At 37.4% G+C, this 26291-nt stretch overlaps 1 protein-coding gene across 1 annotated transcript; it reads left to right on the forward strand.

Moving 5' to 3' along the window:
* The first annotated feature begins 24290 nt into the window (after nt 1-24290).
* CABS1 (calcium binding protein, spermatid associated 1) lies at nt 24291-25852 on the forward strand. The gene has a single exon (XM_027971054.3). The coding sequence runs from the start codon at nt 24426-24428 to the stop codon at nt 25584-25586; it is 1161 nt and encodes a 386-aa protein (XP_027826855.2). The 5' UTR covers nt 24291-24425; the 3' UTR covers nt 25587-25852.
* The last annotated feature ends 439 nt before the right edge of the window (nt 25853-26291 follow it).

The following is a 26291-nucleotide window of genomic DNA, read 5'->3' on the forward strand; positions in this document are numbered from 1 at the left end:
TTCACTATAGCTTATTTTGCACCACTCTTTTTTCAATTTTGGTGATTTCAATGTCCACAAAGAAAATTTCTTCAATGTTTTGTTCCCTCAGTTCCTCTATTCCATTTGCCTATATATTTACCTTGTACTCTGTTTTAACCACTCATTCCCATGGCTATAACTAAAAATACCAATACTAATATTACAAACAACTCCTGTTCAGCTACCCTGATTTTAACAATTCTTTAACCTCAAAAATACCTACAGTCCACTGATTCCATCAACTTTTAACTCTTCCTTCCTCCCTATGAGTCCTTACTATCCTCTTATCCAACTAGCATTCCATAAACAATTACTATAATCCTTCCCTTTTAGACACCATTAACTCCTTTATCCTGCACTTGCTGTATAGTACTTGCTTTGGAAAAAAACATCAATTTGGAGTAAACATATAACCCTTCATCCATTTTGTTCTTGCACCTGGAGAACAACCACACTTGATTATGACTTCTAGGTGCCTGCTAATGCTGAATGGCAATCATAATAAAGTTCTCTAATACATTGATTTTCTAAATCTTCTTATAGCAATATAGGTATGTCTTCAGGTTAGAAGAACTAGGTTTGAGATGTTTTGCACATCATGAGAAATAAAGGGCATAATAAGATTAATTTTCTTCATGGTGTTGAGTTTCAGACTAGAAAGGGTTTAAATGTCTAGGAGCCTTGGATTCATTCCTATGTATTGAAATTTGAAGATCCAAAAAGGGTCCGTCTTACTACAGGTGTATGAGAGTCTAGCCAGACTCCAGTGAATATAGTGACATGAAAGGAAGGGAATTTACTCACTTTAGAGTTCTTGGGCTCCTCTAGATCTCCACTGATCTCCTCTTGTCCCAGGCAATGGATGCAAGAAATATGAGATCAGACATTTTCTCTTCTTAACCCAGTCAACCCTGAGAATTCTCATTTCTGTGCCATTGTTCATTCCTTTTCCTACACCTAACAAATCTCCCCTAACCCAACTTCAGTCTCAAAACTTACCTAAACTTCAAAGCCAAGAACCTTTCCAAAGACATTTCTCCTCTGCTGAACCTCCAAATTATAGTCCTTTGATTGTGTAACTCATTGGGCAGATTTTACCTATCTCCTCCCCATTGTGTCACACAGGGCCTGGAGTTGAAGCTTAAAGTTTTCAGGTACTCAGTCAATACTTGAATAAATAAATGAATAAACAAATAGCAATAAACATGGCTGTCATGTATATTCCTTTCCTCCTAGAATGGATTATAAATTATCTAGACTCTTGAATGTATTGTAACTTCTACTTCTGTGTTTCCACCAGTAGCTTTCATGGACACCCAGTAAGTAGGTGTCACTATTCTCAGTTATTAAATATGTGGTACTAATATGCTTGAAGATTCAGTAAAACAAAACAAGCATTCTGTGAAAATCAATCAGGGCCATGTCAGTAGGCTTCACTTTTGTCATATAAGAATGTGGACACCAATAATCCATTTTTCAATTTGTAGTTCCTCCTTCAATATTATTTTTTTAGTATATAGAAAAGCACTGATGTTGGCCCACTTTAACACTAGAGAGGACAGCTGCCAGAAATATTAAGTAGGTCATAAACTGAAAAGCATGTGGAAAAATGAACTTTTCACCTTGATGAAAGGTGGTAATGGATTAGGACTTCTTAGACTACAAAGGAAAAAAAAAGAATTTCAAAGATGATGCTTCTTAACAAAGATTTTATTTTATTGTCTCAGGTTCAACTTTGGAAACCACTAGGTGAAAATCTTAGATCTTATAAAGATGAATTAGTGCCAGCAAAGCATTCTGAGTCTGAGTCTGGCGGCTTACATGAAACAAAAAGACCTGCAAATATAATCTCTAACTGAATGAACATTTCATCTTTAAGTATGCATTACTGCACTAGCTTTCCAACAATTACTTTAACTCAAAGAGCAATGTTTAGTAATACCTTGGGAATGATATTTCCAAGCTACCGAAGTGATAAGATTATAATTGTTCAATTCATGACACATTGCTTTTGATCTGAAGGTAATTATGTACATAGACGCTTAGTGCATCAGCACTCTGCCTGATTAAAAAAACAATCCAATGACGGCCTTGGACATAACTCTGGGGACTCAATATTTGTTCCAATGCATAATAAAAGAATGTCAGCTACAGAAAAGTATTAAGCCAGATGATAGGGAAAATTGACAATCCTGATAGAAACAAAAATGCCAATGTCTTTCCATCTGGTTAGAACCATACGTCACAATCATTATTGATTTTCTGGGTTATATGATATGAAAGAAGTATGCAGGGTGAAAAAAAAAAGTTGTTACCGTTAAGCAAAATTTTATGTGTCTTAAAATGAGAAGAGAAAGCAAGCCAATTAAGTGTAGACTGAGTGTATATACCATCGAATAAAAGTATCATTAATACCATGCCTTGCATAGTATAAACTGAAAGTCAGTAACAACATAATTTCAGAATTTTTATGGTGGTTATAGATTATATATCAAAGAATCACCTCAGCAGGTGACATAATAGGGATAATGTACGTGGCTGGATTCCAGGCAAATAGATAATTAGTTCAGAAACTGAACAGCCATACTAGCCAGTGTTGAGTTTACTGAAGGAAGTGGATGTCTGAAAGATCAACATAATATCTAGGTAAATCATACCAAAAAGGAAAAAGACTGTCATAGACATGTGATTTTTAAATTATTTCTTCCATATTATAATCATATTTTTCAGATACTTGAAACCAAACACAATTCTGTCCTTATGAACCACAATCTTTAAGGTGAATTCCAACGTAAGTTATTAAATGTTGTTATAGTGAATCAAACTTCTGCTGTGTAGGAAGAGAAAGCAACAATTAAGAAAAAACAAGAAAGCAGGGAAACTAGAATGGCACAAGAAGCTAGAGAGTTAATTTTTAAAGATTTCATAATATTTAAAATATGAATCATGCCCCTCTCAATTTGAAGATAAGCTAATAGGTCACTCTGTGCCTGGGAGATGCATGCACAAAAGCCAACAGACATTTCCTCTCCTTTCTTTTGTTTGGGGATTAGCTCAGAAGCAATCCCTTATATGAAGCTTTTTCTCTCCCCCAGTGAAATAAAGGAGGAAGACAAGGAACTCGCATTTCTCTCCTAGATTTAGACTTTCTCAACATGGATTTCATACTTATGCATTGCTGAAGCAGGTTCATTTGGTCAAGAGTTAAAACTAGAAGACAGCTGAAAAGGTTCCTTAGCAAGGTAAGGTATACCATAAACTCTGGCTGAATATAGATTCAGTAAGTTAGCTTATGTCTATATGGTCCTCAAAAACTGCAATAAATAGAATGTATACATACAATTAACAAGAGACTAAGGATGATTTTTATGATGAAGTCCTCACTGAAGTACTCTGTCCAAATGTAGGTACTAATTCAAGGGTTTATGCCTTGATTCTCTATAAGCTATAGGAAAGAGCTAAAACTCTTCCTGTTCTCATTAGTTAAAATGGTATTGCTCTCAGCAAATAGAGTAGTCTATCTCACTATTATCATTTCTAATAATGCACTAGAATTACTTGGGTACTGTCTTCATCTTATTAATTAAGTCAGCATTTTAGAAAGAATAATAATGATGATTTCTGACTATTTTTTAATTGTTATTCAGATTGTAAATGAATTCACAAAACATAGAACAATCTTTTACCTTCAGTTCAGGTCAGTTCAGTCGCTCAGTCGTGTCTGACACTTTGCCACCCCAAGATTCACAGCACACCAGGCCTCCCTGTCCAACACCAACTCACGGAGTTGACCCAAACTCATGTCCATTGAGTCCGTATTGCCATCCAGCCATCTCATCCTCTGTCGTCCCCTTCTCCTCCTGCCCCCAATCCCTCCCAGCATCAGGGTCTTTTCCAATGAGTCAACTCTTTGCATGAGGTGGCCAAAATATTGAACTTTCAGCTTTAGCATCAGTCCTTCCAATGAACACCCAGAACTGATCTCCTTTAAGATGGACTGGTTGGATCTCCTTACAGTCCAAGGGACTCTCAAGAGTCTTCTCCAACACCACAGTTCAAAAGCATCAATTCTTTGGCGCTCAGCTTTCCTCACAGTCCAACTCTCACATCCATACATGACCACTGGAAAACCATAGCCTTGACTGGACGGACCTTTGTTGGCAAAGTAATGTCTCTGCTTTTAATAAGCTGTCTAGGTTGGTCATAACTTTTCTTCCAAGGAGTAAGCATCTTTTAATTTCATGGCTGCAGTAGCCATCTGCAGTGACTTTGGAGCCCCCCCCCCCTCAAAAAAAATGTCTGACACTGTTTCCACTGTTTCCCCATCTATTTCTCATGAAGTGGTGGGACCAGATGCCATGATCTTCATTTTCTGAATGTTGAGCTTTAAGATAACTTTTTCATTCTCTTCTTTCACTTTCATCAAGAGGCTTTTGTTCCTCTTCACTTTCTGCCATAAGGGTGGTGTCATCTGCATATCTGAGGTTATTGGTATTTCTCTCAGCAATCTTGATTTCAGCCTGTGCTCCTTCCAGCCCAGCATTTCTCATGATGTACTCTGCATAGAAGTTAAATAAGCAGGGTGACAATATACAGCCTTGACGTACTCCTTTTCCTATTTGGAACCAGTCTGTTTTTCCATGACCAGTTCTAACTGTTGCTTCCTGACCTGCATATAAGTTTCTCAAGAGGCAGGTCCAGGTGGTCTGGTATGCCCATCTCTTTCAGAATTTTCCACAGTTTATTGTGATCCACACAGTCAAAGGCTTTGGCATAATCAGTAAAGCAGAAATAGATGTTTTTCTGGAACTCTCTTGCTTTTTCAATGTTACAGCAGATGTTGGCAATTTGATCGCTGGTTCCTCTGCCTTCTCTAAAACCTGCTTGAACATTTGGAAGTTCACTGTTCATGTATTTCTGAAGCCTAGCTTGGAGAATTTTGAGCATTACTTTACTAGCATATGAGATGAGTGCAATTGTGCAGTAGTTTGAGCATTTTTTGGCACTGCCTTTCTTTGGGATTGGAATGAAAACTGACCTTTTCCAGTCCTGTGGCCACTGCTGAGTTTTCCAAATTTTCTGGCATATTGAGTGCAGCACTTTCAGAGCATCATCTTTCAGGATTTGAAATAGCTCAACTGGAATGCCATCACTTCCACTAGCTTTGTTTGTAGTGGTGTTTTCTAAGCCTCACTTGACTTCACATTCCAGGATGTCTGGCTCTAGGTGAGTGATCACACCATCGTGATTATCTTGGTCGTGAAGCTCTTTTTTGTACAGTTCTTCTGTGTATTCTTGCCACCTCTTCTTAATATCTTCTGCTTCTGTTAGGTCCATACCATTTCTGTCCTTTATCAAGCCCATTTTTGCATGAAATGTTCCTTGGTATCTCTAATTTTCTTGAAGAGATCTCTAGTCTTTCCCATTCTGTTGTTTTCCTCTATTTCTTTGCATTGATCGCTGAAGAAGGCTTTCTTATCTCTCCTTGCTATTCTTTGGAACTCTGCCTTCAGATGCTTATAGCTTTCCTTTTCTCCTTTGCTTTTCGCTTCTCTTTTTTTTTCACAGCTATTTGTAAGGCCTCCCCAGACAGCCATTTTGCTTTTTTGCATTTCTTTTCCATGGGGATGGTCTTGATCCCTGTCTCCTGTACAATGTCATGAACCTCTGTCCATAGTTCATCAGGCACTCTGTCTATCATATCTAGTCCCTTAAATCTATTTCTCACTTCCACTGTATAATCATAAGGGATTTGATTTAGGTCACACCTAAATGGTCTAGTGATTTTCCCTACTTTCTTCAATTTAAGTCTGAATTTGGCAATAAGAAGTTCATGATCTGAGCCTCAGTCAGCTCCCGGTCTTGTTTTTGCTGACTGTATAGAGCTTCTCCATCTTTGGCTGCAAAGAATTTAATCAATCTGATTTCGGTTTTACCTTAGCGGCCCAGAATAACAAGAAAAAATGAAGATTCTAGTCCCAACACTGACCATCTTGAATGTTGTGGCCTGCTTCCTGGTAAGTTTCAGCATTTTGGATAACAGTATTTTTATGGAACTAAAAATTATATGGTGGTAAAAAACGGATTTAGATTTTCAGCATATGCTTAATGCAAGAAAGAATGTCTTGCTAAACAAATCATCATTGTATTTTTGGTATTCTATTTTCTATTTATAAAATTTCCTTATTTTAAAATTAATATATACACAATAAAGGAAAGATAATAGAAGTTATAATACATATAGCATGGGATTTTGAAGAGCTTCTCTGTACTTTTTAATACTATAAGAGATTAGTTACTGAAAGTTTGCCTTAGAATTCCTGGATTAATATTTACAGAGGGTGTATAACCTTAACATATTAGCTGTTCCTTTTCACACTGACATTGTCTATTTCTAAATTGATTAAATGAATAAAGAGAAGAGACCTTGAGAATGTTGCTTTATTTGAACAATTTAATGTCATGACAATTGATTTCAGGTTTTCAGTAAAATATAATCTGCAAGGGAAGCCTCACAAGAATATTTTACTTCTTTCTCTATAGTATAATGGGAGTCAGGAAATAAACACTCAGACAAATCACCATCTGTACGCCAGTCTGCCTTTGTCTTCATCAGACAATCACTCAGCGAGTCAATTCTCATCCATTCTAAGAACAAAAGAAAATTCTCTACCTACATACAATCCAAATAGCTACTCTAAGTCTACTAATAGCGGAGCAAGGCTCTCTGGATCTCTTTCAAAGAGAAACCACTCAGAGACTCTTCAAACTAGTGTATATAACCTTTCCCCATTTGGGAATGACTTACCAAGTAATGCTGCTTATGTCAACGATACTGTAGACAACTCTACTCCAGCAAAGGCCCCAAAGAACATTGTTTCACCTTCACCTGCTGCCACGCAGGACACTTCTGCTATGAGGACCACACTTTCCAGACTTTCACCCACCTCCAAAATAACACACAACAGGATGACTGTTTCTGAAGAAAATAGCATCTCAGTATCTGTATCCATGACCACTCCCCAGTATAAGTCCAATTCCACCGTTGCTCCCTACTTGCATGCCAAAGCAATTCAGAGCCTAGAGCCTTTCTTCCCAACCACTGGCAAGTCTAAACTGTTCTTTGTCCCTAATCCTGCTGCCTACGTCCAAAATGCTAAGAATGAGTTCAGTGCCTCTGCAGATGAGAGTACCACTGTTGTGTCAAATGCAAACAACTTCCACATGGAAGAAGCAAGACCAGACAGTATACACTTTGTTGGTACCACAACCCTTATGAAAGAAGGCAATACAGCAAATATTTATGCCATGGGCATTTTAGAAGATTACATACCTTTGCTTGATGTTGCTGACATGAAGGACAGAAACATAATTATAATTGATGCTAGCTACCTGGAAAGATATGACAAAACCCTGAGCAACTATCCTAAAATTCCACAGAAAGACGATTCTATTGTAATTGATGCCACAGACATGAAGAATCAGGATACATCTACAGTTAATGCTCAAACACCTAGCATTTTGTCTGCAAATGATGACAATGACTTTGAATCTATTCCAATTCTGAGTAAGTACGACAACGCTGATACCAAATCCATCACAATTGACACAGACATTGATGAAACCATTTCCAATATCAATCCCATTAATATTAAAAAGTATTTTCTTAATTATAGAATATATAAGAAAATCAATAATGATATTAGTAATCTGAATGATACCAAAACAATGTTAGATGAAGCTAAAAATACCATGCATTTTGAGGGGGACTTAACTGCCTCCAACACAAATGGTATCACTTCTACAAAGCATTATGCTAACGATATTCCAATGGAACCAAAGACCAACACCAACATGAACTTTAAAATAACTTGGCCTTTAAAGGAAGGTATGACAGAAGGCATTCACCCTGTTCAGATGGAAAACATCAGAACACCTATCGATAAGAATATTGCTAAAACAATTGAATCTAATGTAGACAATTCAAGAATTAAGTATCATTCTAATATGCTTGCTGATGTAAATCTCCAAACTGATAGAAACAATTTTAAGTCTGTGAGCACTGATGGAATTGAGAATGTTATTATTATGCTCCAAAGAATTGAAAATCTGGACCAAGATGATGGAGGTGTAAAGGAAGTCATCTTCTTTCATCCAGACACTTTCACAACAGATATTAGAAGAAAAGGTTTCTCTTTCAACCCTGATATAGATTATGCCCAAACAGCAGGAAACAAAATCATCCTCCCTTCTGGCATCACTGATATGTTCAACCCTCTAGTCAAATATAAAATAAAGCTTTTTACAGTGGACAGCACAAACCTCATCAACAGAGGTAACCCAAGAACTCCCATCAAAATTACTGTAAATGACACCAAAGCCAAGACAGATATTGAAAGATCTACTGTGTTTAAAACAGCCAATTTCCAGAGCAATATTCATCCTGTGGTCTCTATCACTCATCCTGGCACTGTTGGGTCCACTTATTTTAGTGAAAACAGTGTATCTGACATGACCTCAGATTCAAAGGTCAACATCACTCTTTCAGATCAATCTACTGACTCTGTGGATGAAAGCATTCATCTCTCTACTAATAACAACCAAGCTGGTGGTGCTGCAGTTCCCAACCTTGAAACAGACTTTCCTATGTACAAAGGATACACTCTTCTGTCAGTAGCTGAGTCATCTACTCCAATGCCCAATGCCCAAAATAATCAAGCTCAGAACTCCCTGCTAATTTATGATTATCTTTTGACTAGTCCTTGGATATCAGATTCTGTGGCTGAAAATCCTCATCTCACTAATGATACCATGACACAAAAATGGCAAGCCAATAAATTATCAATAGATCCTTTGAACATTCCAGTGGAAGTTGATTTCAGTTCTCCAAACAATGCATACAACGTCACTGCTCATGCAAGTAAAGGGACCACAAATATGAGTAACAGCTCTGAACTGATGATTAATAAGGCCACCACAGCAGAAGGAAGGCCCACTGTAGCCATGACCTCCCTGCCTGCAAAGACAGCTGGTGTTCTTACACCAAGAAAAAGATTTAGAAGTTTGATAGACAAGGAAATAGCTAATGAAGAAGAATCAGCTCCTGATGTGGAAGTAAAGTCTGTAGTGGAAGAAGATGCTGGTTTTCAGATAAAAAATCTTCCACCTACACATAATTCTAAGTACTTTGAATCAGGAGACAGGGGCTTTGAAAGGAATGGATTTGTGTCTGTTGATACCACAAAGTCTCTTTCCCCATTAAGTAGTAGTATGCCTATTACTGAAGTAGCAATAAGTGACAGAGACTTTACTTCTCCTAGAGGAGAAAATTATGTTCTATATGTCATAAAACCTGAAAATGACAGAATGCATTTTCAGACACTGGCCACCGAAACAATAGCTAACGGTCTGCGTAAAAGTGCAGTTGTGAAACAGAATGTGGAATCAGCAGATGGCACTGAATTCCTTCTACCTAGCAATTCTATCCCCCAAATTGGAAGAATGGATAAACCCATACTCCATAATTCATACTATGATGTAACCAGTGATAATCCACTTAGTATCACCAAAGAGAACCCAAATGTTGTTCAGAGCATCATGAAACATGAACTATCACTCTCCACATTGGATAATGCAGACATTGTTGATTACATTGATGGCTATCAAGCCCCTGCTGCCATCACTTCAAGCAATGCCAAGAGACTTGCCAATAAAGGCAAAATGGCTGGGACTCAAACTATTAATATTCCTCTTGGCATTAGTACCATATCTGATGATATTTCCTACGTGAATAAAAACACTGAAGTTATAACAGATTTGGCTTCAATAGCTGCCGCCTCACCAACAGAGAAAGGCATTCTTACCATGATTGAAGTTAACACTCTTGGTAATAAGCCTAATAAACTGAGAGATGACTTAACCATTTCCAGAATAGATCCCAACGTGTCTGGAGATGATGTCATTCTGTTAATAGCTGATCCCTCTACTGTTACAAAGTCCGTTGCCCACTTCAATCATCCTCAAATGACAAACCCTTCAAAAAAAATCTCTTTGGCAGATATTATAATACCTAAAACTTTTCATAACTTTACTTCAGCAGCTTTGACTGCTGCTGAAGGCAGTGTTGACACTAAGTTTTATATCTCAAGATATGAACCTGAAAACTCTTTCAGGGAAGATATAACACTGAACTATGAAGCAGATCCTCCAAAAGACATACACGTCACAGTAGAGGAAGAAAACACACTGAAAGAAGGAAATGTGAGGGATCATATTTATGTTATACCTATTTCAGATGATAATGTTCCTACAGGCAACAAGCTGGCAGATAAACATTATTCTAATTCTGATGTGTATAGCTCCATCAGATTCAAAGGAACAACCCAAACCACAGCTGACCAACTTGAATTTGAGAATCCTGCATCAACCTACATGACTGAAGTCTCCAAACCTCCACTTGAAGAATTTACTTCCAGGTCTCAAGGAAAAGTGGTTGGAGCAAATAGTAATAGTGGAGATGACAATGGTGAATTCTTTGGTGGTGATAGTCTTTATCCATTGATGAAAGAAAATGTCCCCAAAGGATATACTTTTCCCCCTGAAAGAAGATCTACAGTTATACCACCAAATTTTAGGATTCCAATGAAAGATAATATAGCCCCTGCTCCAGAAGGCAGTGTCTTATTAAGAAAAGGAGCTTCTAGAAGACATTTTACACCCTATACTGATGTTCAAACTGATCCAGGAACAGAAAAAGACCAAATTGCTATAGGTAGCATAACCAATGCTCATACAGGCATTGTTCCTATGACCTTCTCCACTACTGTCTCCTCTGAAAATATGAATGTGGGGAATTATTATCAAGTGTCTGGAATAGGAACTCCTCTATCACTGGAATATCCAAATACATTGAGAGGTGATGAGTCCATCATTCTTTGGCATGGGACTACTGTGGCAAAGGAAAATGATCTAAATGCTATGGACTTGATCATCACTGAATCTGATAAAAGTGATTCAGAATATATTTCAAATAAGCATGCCTCTGAACTAGAGAAGGGAGAAAATCACCTTAGTATGAAACCTAGTGAATACACACGTGGACCGAATGGATTTGTATATCAAACACCATTCTCTAAAGGTGAGGTCTCAAAGAATCTTCTATATAGAATAATTTACCCTGAGTTTGACGGTGAAGACAAATACCAAGCCACCATTCTTAAAGAAGGAAATACTGACTTTGATTCTCTTGCCACTTCTTTCAAAGATTACACCCAAAATTTTAACACTCAGCATCTGAAGACCATAGTGCCCTCCATAATTGAGGCAGGCAAGACATTTTCCCCTGAGTTTCTAAAAAGATCAGCTGCAGAAAAGGGCACTTGGCCTGAAGATAATGATGTCATCATTCTCCCTCAAGTTTCTGGTTTGGGAAATACAGAAAGCAAAGATTTCTTTCTACCACACACAGAAACAACTGTTACCATGGGAGAGAAGAGAACATTTGACACTCTCCCCATTGACCATGCTGCAGTCATCACGTCCATAAAAAGTCAAAGTCATTTCTACAGGAAAGGCATTTCATCCAATGTTAGTAACACAGATGCTCCAGAGTTGGCAGACACAAGCACATCAGGAAACTCTAAAATCAATGAATATAAAATGAACTTAGCTGAAGTAAAGCCTTCAAAGGATCACAGTAATCCCTTGGCTAAAGGTACTGCCTCCCAAGCTGAGAACGTCTCTGGTGGTGAAATCAGTAAGAGTACAATCAAAACTGACTCAATAGCATCTATGAATCACATTAATGTCGCCAAAATGCCAACAAATGCTACCACCATTTCACCTAGTGTCTCTACCTTTGAGTCTAAGGAAAGCAGTGAAAATGGTGACTCCATCATGCCTGAGGTAGATGGTGTTCTATCCATAAAATTAAATTCACTATTAATCCCCAATTGGAAAAGATCTAGAACTGCAGTTGCCCTTAGTAAAAATGATGATTCTTTTTCAAATAAAACTGTGACAGTAGAGTTATCAGAGCCATTGGGTGAACACTCTCTTATCAAGAACCCGAACTGGAAGATTACCAAGGTACAAAGTGAATTTCATCCCCTCTCCGTGGTCTCCTCTGTTCCTCTTGAAGATCCCACTGCCTTTTCAGAGAATTCTATCAATGTTGTCGCTGACATACTTACCACTGAAAATGGGGTCCTTAATAGTAAAACTGATTCCATGGAAAAAGAAACTACCTCTTCAGGAACAGAGACTAATGCATCTTTCAGTAAAGATAAAGCTATTGTAGAGGATGAGCCCTTTATTTCTGAAGCCAAAATTCCAGTGAATTTAAGAGAGGAAAATTCAGCAAATGTTAATCCATTCCTTCTTAAGCTGGATGTTGCTTCTGCTAAACAGAAAGTGCCTGGAACTTTCAAAGGAACTAACCCTGTTTCCACAATAAGAACAATACAGCTGGAAAAGGCCAGGGCTAGTGGCTCATCGTCTCTTGATAATGATAACTTAGAGAGGTCTATCACAACCTCTTATAGCCAGTTACATCATCTACCCCAGAAACCAACTATTCCTCTTACTGCTGCTTTTGTTGCTGATTTTATCAAAATCAATAATTCTGAACTTGATCCTGCACCCATTATCAGAGGGAGTGACCTAAAAATAACTGATGAGTCTAGTACATCTAATGATATAATTGTCCTAACTGACAAAAAAGTCATTTCACCTGACAGCATTATCTTTGCTTATGACAACAGGAACATTATAAATGGGAAACGATATTTAAATTCTGCAGAAAAAGATAGTACAACTCAATATGAAGTAATTCCTGTTAGAAAGGACTTTTCAACAGAGTCAGATGTGGTTTTTCTGGCAGAAGAAGATCATCTAGACAATAAGAATCTAATGACCATGAGGCTTGATGACAATGATTTTAACTATTTATCAGAGGAAAATTCCTTTTATATTGGAGAAGAAAACAGTCCCACAACAAAAATACCTGCCCTCATCCAAAGGCTCTATAAATTTGGATCTCATGCTCCTTCCCCCATACATGTCACTGAGAGTCTATCAAACGAAAATTCTGTAGAACTCAAAGCTAAAAAATATCAACTGTTGACCTCCAGAAAAGGAAACTCTGACTCTGACAAAGTTGGCTCCTTTCTCAAAGATTATACCATCAATTTCAAAAGTAAGTTACCCAGAACCATGACTCACTCCCTAACAGATGGAAATAGAATTTTTTCTCCAGAATCTCCAGATGATTTATCTCTGGAAAGAGGCATCCCGAGTGAAAATGACATCATTATCAATCTTCCAGAAGACAAATGGATTGAGCCTGTCAATACTCCAGACGCAGAATCAGTGGAAATTGTGGAAGAAAGCAGGGCCTTCTCAGATGTAGTCTCTGATCCCACCAGGAGCACAAATCCAATAATGAGCAAAGACTGGCTTCACAAGAGACACACAGTCCTGCACACTGTGCTGTATGACCAGAGGGTACCCAGTATGTCACTCAAGTTGAAATATAATCAAGACACAGCTTTCAAGGCAGAGAGTTACCATTCACAGGATGCCACTGCTCCTTCAGTTAATGTCAACCCTGATACTGAACTTTCCTTTGTTGATGAAAATTCTGAGAATAAAAAAAACAGGGTTTCAGCCTATTTTTCACCTATGAAGACACCTCCCACTATGGCTGATACCACTGCTATTTCCCTTGAGAATAGTTATGAAGGAGGTGAGTCTACACAACCTAATGAAAATAACATTAGACCTAAAGAATTCCCAACTCTACAAACAACAGAAAGTGTCATTCTCATGCCTCAAGTCCTAACTGAGGATTCTGCTCTAATAAGTGATGGGTCTTTGACAGACTCTTCAAAGACAGTATTATTAGTACCAGAGAGAGTGACTAAATACCTTGATCTCATTCATGGAACTGATATTTCAGAAAATCAGGTCATTAAAATCCAAACAGATCTTCAGCCCCATTCCTTGGACTCAATTATTCCCTCTGCTGATTCAGTAACTTTTACCAGGAATTCCATAGATGGTGGGCCTGATTTGCCATCCACTGTGGAGAGAAAGACTGTTAACATTTCTAAAATTAAGACAGATGTGCAACCTTCAGATACAACAGTGAAAGTCCTTTCACCTACACAAATAAGTTCTTTCCCTTCTGAAATAAGGAAAATGGCCACACTCTCTGTTGAGGAAGACACCAACGCTAAATTTGATTTAAGTCACATTACAAACGCAACAGTTCTCATTCCAACTTTGGAGAAAACACTTCTCTCAGCCCCCGAGCCCAGTACTCTCTCCAAGAGCAATAGTAACAAGGAGGAGGAACTCATTGTTTCCAAAGCAGGCAATTTCATCTTAGGAGATTCAAGAACATTGAGAGAGAACCCTTTCATTGATAGATTTAATATTTCTGCTAGACTTCAAGCTCCTCCCAGTTTAAAAAGAATACTTTCAGCTGATTCCACCTTGTCTCATGAAAAGACTTTAAAGCCTAAGAAGAAAAGTTCTGCTCTGTCTGATACAGATGCAGGTCCTATAGGTTTGTTTCATAATGTTCCCACTGGATCCTATGAGCAACTGTGGAAATCCACTCTTTTTCCTTTTGATTTTACAACTGCTATGATTTCATCAGGATATTCTGAACTTGATCCAGTTTTCAAAATGAAAAAAGATGCTACAACAAAGACTAATAATAATACTCCATTTCAGGAAAGAAATTCTCCATCTAACAAAGACATCATTTATCCTAGTACCAATACTTCAACAAAAGACATGTTAAACATTATTTTTACTAACAAATCTGTGCAAAGAAATTTTGTAGGGAAAGATATAAACACTGAAAATGAAGTAGCTCTTATTACAGAAAACATCTCAAACATTACTTCAGAGGGTGAACATGTTCCAGATGATGAGGATGTAATAAGTACTGTGTCTGGTGACACAGTTTTTGAGGATGTTATAAAGAAATATGTCCTTGAACCACAGGAGGAGAATAACAATCCAGTTACTAAAGAAGCTACTGTCATTTATGACCCCAAAATAGTTGGGTCTCACCAACTCTACTCCAGTGCTAATGCATACAAACATTTATTTCAAGGAGCCCCAACAGAAACAAACACTAAGGAAATGCTGCAAAATTTGATATCTAGAGAGGAACACTTCAGTTCTGGCCTGGATGATATTCTCAATTCCACTGACAATTTGAATTATAAAGTTCCTAGATCTATGACTTACCCACCAACTCACACAAGTGAGAATCTTCACAAGTTTCTAGGTAAAATACCTCTAAAAGGAGGTACTTTAAAAGAAGACGACACCAGCATTATCTTCCCTGAAGACAAAAGGATGGACTATACCCTTGCTTCAAATCCAGAAATAACAGTAAATATGGTGAATGGAAGGAAGTTCCTAGATGGACCCATTGATTCCTTGGTGATCACCTCTCCATTGGAAAATAAGAATCAATTCTACAGTAAAGTCATTCCATCTGCTACTTATAACACTGTTTCCCAAGGTAAAGCAGAAAATATTCTATTACCCAATATTAAAGAAAAAACTAATATGGCAGGGATGCCACACTCTTGGGAAACAATTTTTCCTTCAGCTGATTTCAGTGTCATCACTGATGGCAAACTTTCTTTTATCAATGAAGAGATCAAAATTTTAAACAGTGAGGCATCAATCTCTTCCTCACCTACAAATACAGGCCACACTGTGGATGATACCACTACTCTCTCCATTGAAAATACTGATGACAGAGGTGATTCCATGTCTCCAGAGGAAAATATTAGATCTAAAGAATCCCTAACTCTACAAATTTCAGAAAAGCCCATATTCATTTCTAATGCCTCAACTAAAAATCTTGAAACCTTTGACCCAATGATAAATAACCCTTTGGCTACTTCAACTGCATGGTCAAATATGTTTGAGACAATGGTGGAATACCCTAATTCTGCTAATGATGGTAGTGATCCCATTACTAATGAAACTGATTTGAAGCCCTCTTCCTTGACCTCCACTAAGCTTCCCATTGGTTCCACTGCTTTTGCAGACAATTCTACATACAATGAGTCTGATTCACTTCCCTCAGTAAACAGAGGAACTATCGACATTTCTAAAATTAAAACAGATGAAATATATTCTGAACCTTATAGAACAATCATAAAAGCCTTTTATCCTATAAAAGTCTCTCAAAATAGAGTCTATGAAGAAGGAAAACTAGCTAATTTTCCTGATCAAGAAGATCCAGCTACTAAATTTAATGCAGATCTCATTACAAACGCAATTGTTCTCAGTCCAACTGGAGAGAAAATCCTTTCCTCAGTAACTGGGTTTAATTCTCTGCCCGAGAGTGACAACAATATGGAAGAGGAAGTCAATATTTCTGAAATGGGCAATTTTCTTCTAAGAGATGCAAATACACTGAAAGAGAATTCTTTCCCTGTTAAATTTGATGTTACTTCTGCTAAACCTCAAGCACACTCCAGTGTAAAAGGAATCTCTTTAGTTGGCTCCACAGTAACTCTTCCAGAAGCATCTAAGTCTAATGATCCAAGTTCTTCTACTAAAGTCGCTATTGGAGAAGGGACCATAGTAAACTCTCCCACTGGAAAAGACAGGTTATCGTCATGGAAACCAACTCCTCTTCCTTCTGATTTCACAATATTCAGTAGTTCTTCTAAGTATTACAAAGTTGCGCCAGTTGTCAAAATGAAAAAAGGCGTCATAACAAAGACTAATAATAATATTCCATCTAGAGAAAGCAATACCCTCTCTGTTAAAGCCAATATTTCCCCCACTACCATTATTTCAACAAAAGGCACTAAAAACATTATTGATAACAATAAATTTGGAGAAAAGACTTTTATGGAGAAAGACACAGCCTTCATGGAAGAAGCTTCTTTTACAGAAAACATTTCAGAAGAGACCCATGATACCTTTTTGGCAGGTCAAGATATTCTAAATAGTAATGATATAGTAACTATAATACCTGTTGACAATGCTCTTGAATATGCTACAAATAACTACATCCTTGAACTAGTGAAGGAAGGAAATGGTCCCCTTATAGGAAAGGGCACACATACTAATGACTTCAGTGTATCTGAGTCTTATGCACCCTCTGCCAGCACAGCAGTCTCTGAATATTTAACCCAAGGATATCCAATTGATATCAAAACTGATAGGAAACACCAAAACTCGATCCCCAGAGAGGACATTCATAATTCTGACAATGATCCTACTGCTCTCAAAAGTTCTATTGTCCATTTTAATGCAAAGTCTCCCAGGTCTCCCATGATTTATTCTCCAACTGACTCAAATTGGACCTCCTCACCTGAGTCTCCAGTTGAAACAGCTATAGAATATAGTTCTCCAGCTAGAGATGACACAATTATCAGTCTCCCTAAAGGCAAAATAATGGAGTACCCATTTGTTCCAGGCCCAGAAAGCATGACAAGAATGGAAAAGGACAGAATAATCACAACTGACTCTATAGATCCTGCTGTGATCAGCAAGCCTGTAGAATATAAAGACCAATTCAATAGGAGAGGTGTCTCATCTGTTTTGTATAATATTGTTGTCCCAGATGGTGCAAAACCCTCTATATCAGGCAGATTCAATGCAAATAGACATAACTCAAACTTGGAAGATATTCCCCATTCACAGAACACTATTCCTTTAGCTGAGTTCAATGCCACTCCTGATGATGATCTTCCCTTCATCAATGAAAATACTGAGTATGCAAACAAAGCTTCAACCTTTTCCTCAACTCTAAATAAGGAATCTGGCACTGTGGCTGACTACATTGTTCTTTCCAGTGAAGATAGTTATGAAGGAGGTGATTTCACATTACCTGGAGAAGATAAAGTTGAGTCTAGAAGACTCTCATCTCTATTAACATCTGCCATGTTCACTCCTACTTCCTTAACTGAAAATCCTGAAATTTCTGGCCTAATGACAGATAACTCCTTGACTGAATCTTTACTAACTAGGTTGGAAATGTTAAAGAGATCAACTGAATATGGTGACGCCATTAATGAAAGTGATGTTCCAGAGGGGCAGACCGTAATCATGCAAGCAGACATTGATCCCCATCCATTGGCCTCAAATGTTCTTCTAACTGAATCACCCACTTTTTCATATATTCCCACTAATGGTGAAATTGACTCATTTTTCTCTCTGGATAGAGATACTCCTGATAATTATAAGACTAAGACAGACACACTATATTCCAAGTCTCAAAGAACTATGATGAAAGGCTTTTCCCCCAGAGGAGACTCTCAAAACATTGTCCACGGGAGAAGGAAAATAACTAATCTTTTTGATCAAGAAGATCCAGCTGCTAAACCTGAATTAAGTCACTTTAGAAATACAACAGTTCTCATCCCAGCTGTGGGGAAAATCCTTCCATCTGGAATCAAGCCCAATCCTCTCTCCAAGAGCAACAAGAATAGGGAAGATCTTTTCACTGTTAAATTTGATGCTACCTCCTTCAGACCTCAAACACAGTCTAATTTTAAAAAGATATTTTTAGCCAATTCTACATTAACTCTCCCAGAAGCATCTAGGCCTGCCTTTCCTGATAAATTCACTGACACCGGAGGAGCCATCACAAACTCTCAACTTGAAAGAGATGGCCTACGATACAGGTCAACTTTTCCTCCCCCTTATTTCACAACATTCCTGGAAAATTCCAAATATTCTGAACTTGTTCCTGTTACTACTGTGGGAGAATATACCAACAAAAAGACGGATTATCACATTCCATTTGATGAGACAATTATTCCGTCCAAAGAAGTTATCATTTTCCTTAATACTATTACCTCTGAAGAGGAGATGGCAAGCACTTTTAAAGAGAATATATTTGAGCCCAAAGATTTTATATAGAGAGAAACAACTGCTGAATATGAAATCATCTGTTTTACAGAAGATATTTCAGAAATGGTTGAGGACATTTTTTTCCTACAGGCAAAATCACTCCAGCAAATGAGAACTATATAACTAGTATATCTGATGGCAGTGGTTCTGAATACATCTCAGGCAACTATGCCTTTGAATTAGAGGACAGAGCAAGTAATTCTCTTATAAAAACAAGGTTAGCCATGTATACCCCAAAGACACATGTGTCTCACGTACCACACACCACAGTTGCTGCTTTAGACTGTCTATCTAAAGCAACATCCTCGGAGTTCAAAGCTGGAGAAAATTATCAAGCTACAATTCCTAGACAGGAAAACAAGAACTTTGATCCCATTGTTCTCAAAGATTCTAATGCAAGTGTCAATACCAACAAACCCATAACTCATTTCCTAACTGATTCAAGTAAAACTTTTCCTTCTAGTTTTTCTGACAAACCATGTGTGCAAAGAAGCACCATAAATGGTATTGATGGCACTGTAATTCTCTCTGAAGGCTTTGACTTGGGAGATAAAATAATTGATTACTCCCTTTTTCTAGACACAAAACCCATAACTGACAGCAGAACATTCACAACTGTTACTAACCCTGCTTTAAAAAACAGTGATGATTAACATATCACCTACCATTTATAAGGTAGCTACACCCAGGAGAGGAGACACCACCACATCCAGGAAACCCAACTTTACTGAAGGTAGAGCAGGTACAGCTGCAGTGCCTGATTCAAGGTTTAATAATTTCCCTTTAGCTCAGCATTCAGGTAAAGACAGCTCCAATGTGGATGAAGACACAGAAAGTACAATCAACACAGCTCTTAGTTTCTCTTATCCTTTGAAAAAGCTGTCCACCAATATGCTAAATATCCCTACCTCTACTGCAAACGAAAATACCATTGGCCATTATAGCCTTCCATCAGCAAAGAGTCCCATGTCTCTAAGACTTTCATCTATGGGATTACCTGAAACTCTCATCCTAACTTCTAATGTTCCTACTAAAGAAACTATAGCCCCCAGACTTACAAAAGATACAAACTTGTGTCACCCAATAGTGCCAATATCAGAGACATTGAAGCCTGTGCCTAAAGACTCCACTTACTTTAACGAAGGCATTGTCTCAGAAGGGCATAGTATTAAAGGTCAAATGATCCCAAAGTCTGTACATTTCTTCTATGCTATTCTCCAAGCTGATGCCACTGGTTCTTCAGACAATATGGTAGATGTCAAGACAAAGACATCTGCTACCATCGTCACTAAGAACAAAAGTTTTGATATTGTTGCTTCTGGTGATCAAAATTCAGAACGCAGGGAAATAGCCATCAAGTTTTCTACTCTTTTGCCTAACGAATACAGTAAAGCAAATTCCTATTCCATTAGGGAGATAACTAAAGCTTCTTCAGTGAAAGATGTAACTACTGAATTTGAAGAAAATCACTTTACAGGTGCAAATAAAAGAGGAAATAATCCAGCTATTCAGGTGGGAACAAACTTTCTAAAAGACGCATATCTGAGGCATTATCTTGTGAATAAAAATGTCATCACTGATACTAAACTAGTCATAAGGATTATTATGGTGCCCTGGAGCAGCTTATTCAAGCTTTCACATACCCAAGGATTCGCTTCTAGAGGGATCTGTTCCTCAGGAAACCCATTTCATGGCTAAGAACTCATACTTACCCACAGAAGTAATTATCACTATTCCTAATGATGAAGAATCTTTATCTAACATGGATATATAATTTCCATGGTAAAAGGAAATTCTCAGTTGCAATTTAATGTAGCCAATCTCAAGGCAACAGATACTGAATTTCAAACCTAAGGAAGAAGAAATACTACACAAGAATCTATTGTTGAGATAGAAAAAAATCTTACCTAAATTTGAAGGAATTTCTACTGTACCACAATCTAATGAGGAGGCTAAAATAGATACTTTAAGACTGACATTCTTCAGTCACAGATAGAAACAATTAACCCAATGTATATCCATGAAGCACCTACAAGCAACAAAGCAGATATGAGGGTCGTGACTGCCCCTGCTGTACATACTATCTTCTCAGGAAAGAGAGAAATAGTGATCCCACAGACCAACACATCCTTCAGTTACAATTTCCCTACTCAAGTACCCAACCTTCCAATCACTGGAAGGAAAGAGAAAAAGTAGACCCTGATACAATCAAATCTCAAAATGCAACTGCTCCTCTCAGTTCTATCACTGTTTCTGAAGGTAGGAATTCTTTTGTTAATAAAGATTTTATGACCACAACAGCTACATTCTGATTATAATCCTGTCAATTAAGGTTAAGAACCCTATTTTTGCCAATAAATTTGCAAAATCTAAAGATACATAGACTCTTTCTAAATGGGAATTCTGCCTCAGTTGATTCTTTTAAAACTTCACATGACTTTTCTTCTGATAAATAGCAAGATATTCTCAATATAAAGAAAGTCTCAATGCTGGACATCCCTACGGCATCAGCCTTTTCAAAGTCTATACCTGAGGATTCTTCTAGTCATGTATTCTTGAAAATCATAAATGTGGCAAACGACCTTCCTGGAGACTTACTGCAAAATCTATCCCTTTGGTTAGCAATTTCTACTTTTTCACTGAAAAGAAAAATAGGCTTCAAGAAAATGCTATCTAAAAGGATGCATAATCACCAAGCCAAACACCAGGAGGAAATGAAACATAAAAATATTTTACCCAAGCAAACTTGCTGCAGCTGCCAAAATAAGGAAGATATGTACCCCAGGAGACATGTGAGTAGATATAAATTTGAAATTTTTCTGGGAAAAGACAAAATGTTCTCATTAGTGTGATATATGTTAAAACAATGGAAGAAACTACTATTCAGATAAAATGAAACTTACAGAATCTGATCCTCTGTTCTTATGTCAGATAATACGCTTGTTAAGAATGATCCATTGGTCAAATAAATCATGTTCTTTGTAGCAGATGACTCCAGTCCCATTCTCAAGATTGCTAAAATTCCAACAGTCCCACCAGGATTTTCTCCATGTGCTTCCTGTTTTTTGATGGATGACACACACTCTCAATCTGAAGTGTCCTTTTTGAGATCAACAATATAAAATATACATATAATAATAAAATTATTCTCCATAGACAGAAAAGCCTTTTTATGCTACAATCAACATGATTCCACCTTACTCTGGGAGAGTAGATGTGATCATGGAAGTAATCTCTGAAATTAAAGATTATTTGACTATTTTTATTGTAAAGCTGTTATCATTTCACCTGACATTTCTAACCAGGGAATAAATGCTTATAAGAATGAATATTTTGCTCCTTATTTTTTACTCTATTCAACATAACAAATACCAAATACTCTAAGATAACTTCTAACAATTATACACCTAACACTTACATTTTTTCCCTTTTTGTACACATACATACAAAAAATTCCCCCCCAATACCACCAAGTCTTCCGTTTATAATATGCTTTATCTTGAATCAAGCTTCACAAATACCAAATTATGAGAAAGAAAAAAAGTAGAGGTTAAAAACCTCCCATTAAATTAGCCAATCCAGAGAATGGTTTTACCCTCATATTTCTTTTAATGCTGCTGGAACTGACTTTATTTCTATTTAGAAATTTTTTTTAAATGTGCCTACAACTAACCAGAGACTTCCGTCTTTGATCTTGATGCTGACAGCATTCCCTATGTCAATAAAGACAGTGGAGCCCTCAATAGCAATGGTAGCATCTTGAAGCAAAAACATTTCTGGAAAGCTGTGCATATATTTGAAGTGAAAATTGTCCATCTTAAAACCTATCTGATATTTCCACAGAAAGTATCGATATATTTGTCCCAGACCAATCAACTAAGAGAAAACACTGTAAACTTTGAGGTTGAGTTCATGCATGCTTAGTCACTTAGTCATGCCCAACTCTGTGACCCCATGGACTATAGCCTGCTAGGCATCTCTTTCCATGGGATTTCCCAGACAAGAATACTGGAGTGGGTAGCCATTCCCTTCTCTGGGGGATCTTCCTGATTCAGGGATCAAACTTGCATCTCCTGCAATACAGGTAGATTCTTTACCATTGAGCCACCAGGGAAGCCCAAACTTTGAGGCTGAGTCCATATTTAATGAAGAATAAGCATTTGTCTTTGAGATGGAAACTACTGGTTGGGATGATGCCACTACCTTTTTTCAGATTTAGTTCTGCCTGAGTCTGAAAGTTCTCTTTCTTTTAAGAGCATTAAGAAAAACAACACCAGAGTACAATCCCTTTTCACCTAATTAGCTAAAGCTTAAGGATGATAACAAAGTAATGATGACTAACATAATTTTTTTAAAGGAAAGATACTCATTCTGAAATTGAGGATATAATTATTAAGGCTGAAGAGTTATTTACACCCGGATCTTGTTTCTGGGTGAATTTTGATGTATAATATCAACTCTCTGCCAGGAAAGTCTTTGTGTGTTTGGGGTTGAAATAACACTGTCTATAAAAAACCATTCCTAAATAATCTGACCTACAAGATCTGACAATCTCACTATTATTCAAGTTAATTCAATAAAATCAACTACAATGAAGAAGAAAACTAGCAAGACCCTAATAGACCAATAACTTATTTTTATTATCCCTACTGAAAAAGTGAGACTTCCTGCTCTAAAGAAAAGAATTAACTGAAATATCTACTACCTAATTAGCTTCTGCAGCTACATTCACTGCCAAAAATGTCATTAATGTGTTTTAGACATTTAAATACTATGAACCTGAAGAGAAGATGCTTTATTTCCAAAAGACACTGTTACTTACTTGAGAAACAGGTAACCTGAAGCTGATGCTGATAATCCATGGCCCCTGGAATTTCCCTCATTGACACTAAACCCATTAAGTACATGGCAGACTCTGCTATATCTGTTTCAAGTGACACGAGACATATATTGGAAGGTATAGCACTTATAAAGAGACATGGTAAATATCAAGTTCCCCACCATTATATTATTTGGCTTTTAATGTTGATTTCATAAACAGAGAGGGCTCTATTATCTTTTCATTTAAGTCTACTGACAAGTGTCCAGTCATGTCCAACTCTGTAACCCCATGGACTGTAGCCTACCAGGCTCCTCTGTCCATGGGATTTTTCCAAACTAGAATACTGGAGTGGGTTGCCATTTCCTTCTCCAGGAGAGCTTCCCAAGCCAAGTATCGAACCCAGGTCTCTTTTGTCTGCTGCACTGGCAGGCAGATTCTTTACCACTAGTTCCACCCGGGAAGTTTTTTCATTTAATGTCAGTACTCATAACTCAGTGCCCAATCAGAGCACAGAAACAACCTCCAAGGAGAGCCGGGGCCACTGGCCCTGTGGTTGATGCAACAATCACCATAATGACAAATGCTTCAATCACTATAATGAACACCACTCTCCTGCCTAAGGACACCACTGCACCCAGGGAAAGATCTTTGAGTGGGCACGGTGCCACTTTGTCCCATGGCTGAAGATGGTTTGCCAAAAATTTATTCTCATCCTCCAGCAGAAAGCACTAAGACAACTGAGGCAACCATCTTCTTTGGGGCTGACAACACTATTCCTAAATCAGAAACAACTATTACATCAGAAGGAGACCACGTTACTTCAGTAAATGACTATATGCTAGAAAATGATTTTGCAACAACTACAGGCAACAAGCTTATACCACCAAAGGAAAGACTAAAATCAGAAGATGATGTTGAATCCCACCTGGAGAAAGAATTTGCCACTCTGATGGACATTAAAAACCCAATGGCTAATGAGTCTATCACTGAAAACTTCTTGCCAGTGAAAACTGGTAATATCTCATCAACAGATGCCATTTCCTTAATCGATTTTTCCACTGACATAGCAAAAGAAGATATTCTCTTGGATACCATTGACCCAGGGGATAAAGATGTGTCACTAACATCTGAAGTCTCTGGCACACCAAAGGAAAGCACAGCTGGCATTGCTGACACCCCGATCCTTCCAACTACAATGGGTAAATCTGATGTAAGCAATTACAGTTCCTCAGTTAAGTTCAAAGTCGCTGCTGATGGGAATGCCCATATTACTGATTCCTCTGTCCCTGAGGCTGAAATCACTCCAGCTACTGAAAGAAATCTCACCACTATTCCAGACATGGTTGCCCTTGCAGAAGAGAAAATAACAGAAATTGACTTAATTCTTCCAGAAAATGACCCCAATGTTGTGCCTAAACTAACTGATTCTGATGAAGAAAAGTTCATCACTGTGTTTGAACTCACTACCACTGCTGAAAGAGACAAAGATAACCCAGAAGATATTCTGCTAACTGATGAAGAGTCTACAGATGGAGTCAGTGTTTGGATGGAGAGGGATATGGCAAATGAAGAAGAGAGTCATTCTGTTTTGCTTACTGCTGTAGAATCCAGATACGACTTCATCATCCCTGCATCAGTAGCTATGAACCTCACGGAAGATTCGCTTACAGAAGAAGATCTGCCTGAAAATAATAGGATGGAATCTGTAACTAAGAATACTGACGAATTGTCAGGAACTACTGATCTAGATGCATTCAACCATAAAGAAGACAATTTCACAACTGAAACGGGTGTCTTTAAACTACTGAAAGAAGAACCAGATGAGTTCCTGATTTGAAAGCAACAACAATAGAAACGCCACAAAGTATTTTAAAATTAGGCAGCTAGTTTTAACATCTAAGAAGTTTGTCCAGCAAGCAATAAATCTTAATAAATGAAAGAATGTGAGCATTTAAGGCAAGTACAAAACTTAGAAAATGCATGGGTTTAAGAATAGTGGTCATGCAGCTGAATATATTTTGGGAAACTTTAAAAAGTCAGCAATGCAAGAGTTCCCCTACTATCACAAAGTTTACTTGAGTTATCCAATAATTACTTAGTTTAATATAACTTCTTTAATCCCAGCCTTCAGGGATATTAAGAGAGAGGAATAAAGCAAGCTCACTCCCCACTGCGTCTAATCATATACATCATTTTAGTTCATCCTCAATAGCATATTTTAATGTGAGTTAGAGACAAAGAGAATCAAATTAATAACATATCTCAAAAACAATTGTAGTATTAAAAGACCTTAAATGCTTATTTTAAACAGATATCTTTTTAGTATGCAACCAATGATTCTCTACTGAAAAATATATTTGAAACCCACACTCATAGAAAAAATAAGGCTATTTAGTAATTGTTTCGCATGCCCATGTAAGAAATATAAGAAATAGTACAGGGTTCCTGGGGCATGCTGGATGCAAACTAAGGCAAAATGATATTTTACAAATGTGTGCATTTGTCAAAAACATATTGTATGTAAACATATGAATTAATTTAA

This window comes from Ovis aries, chromosome 6 (genome assembly GCF_016772045.2).
Source record: "Ovis aries strain OAR_USU_Benz2616 breed Rambouillet chromosome 6, ARS-UI_Ramb_v3.0, whole genome shotgun sequence".
Lineage (NCBI taxonomy): Eukaryota > Metazoa > Chordata > Mammalia > Artiodactyla > Bovidae > Ovis > Ovis aries.

Excerpts from the sequence above, each read along its gene's own strand:
- CABS1 (XM_027971054.3), top strand. The coding sequence starts at position 24,426 with ATGGCTGAAGATGGTTTGCCAAAAATTTATTCTCATCCTCCAGCAGAA.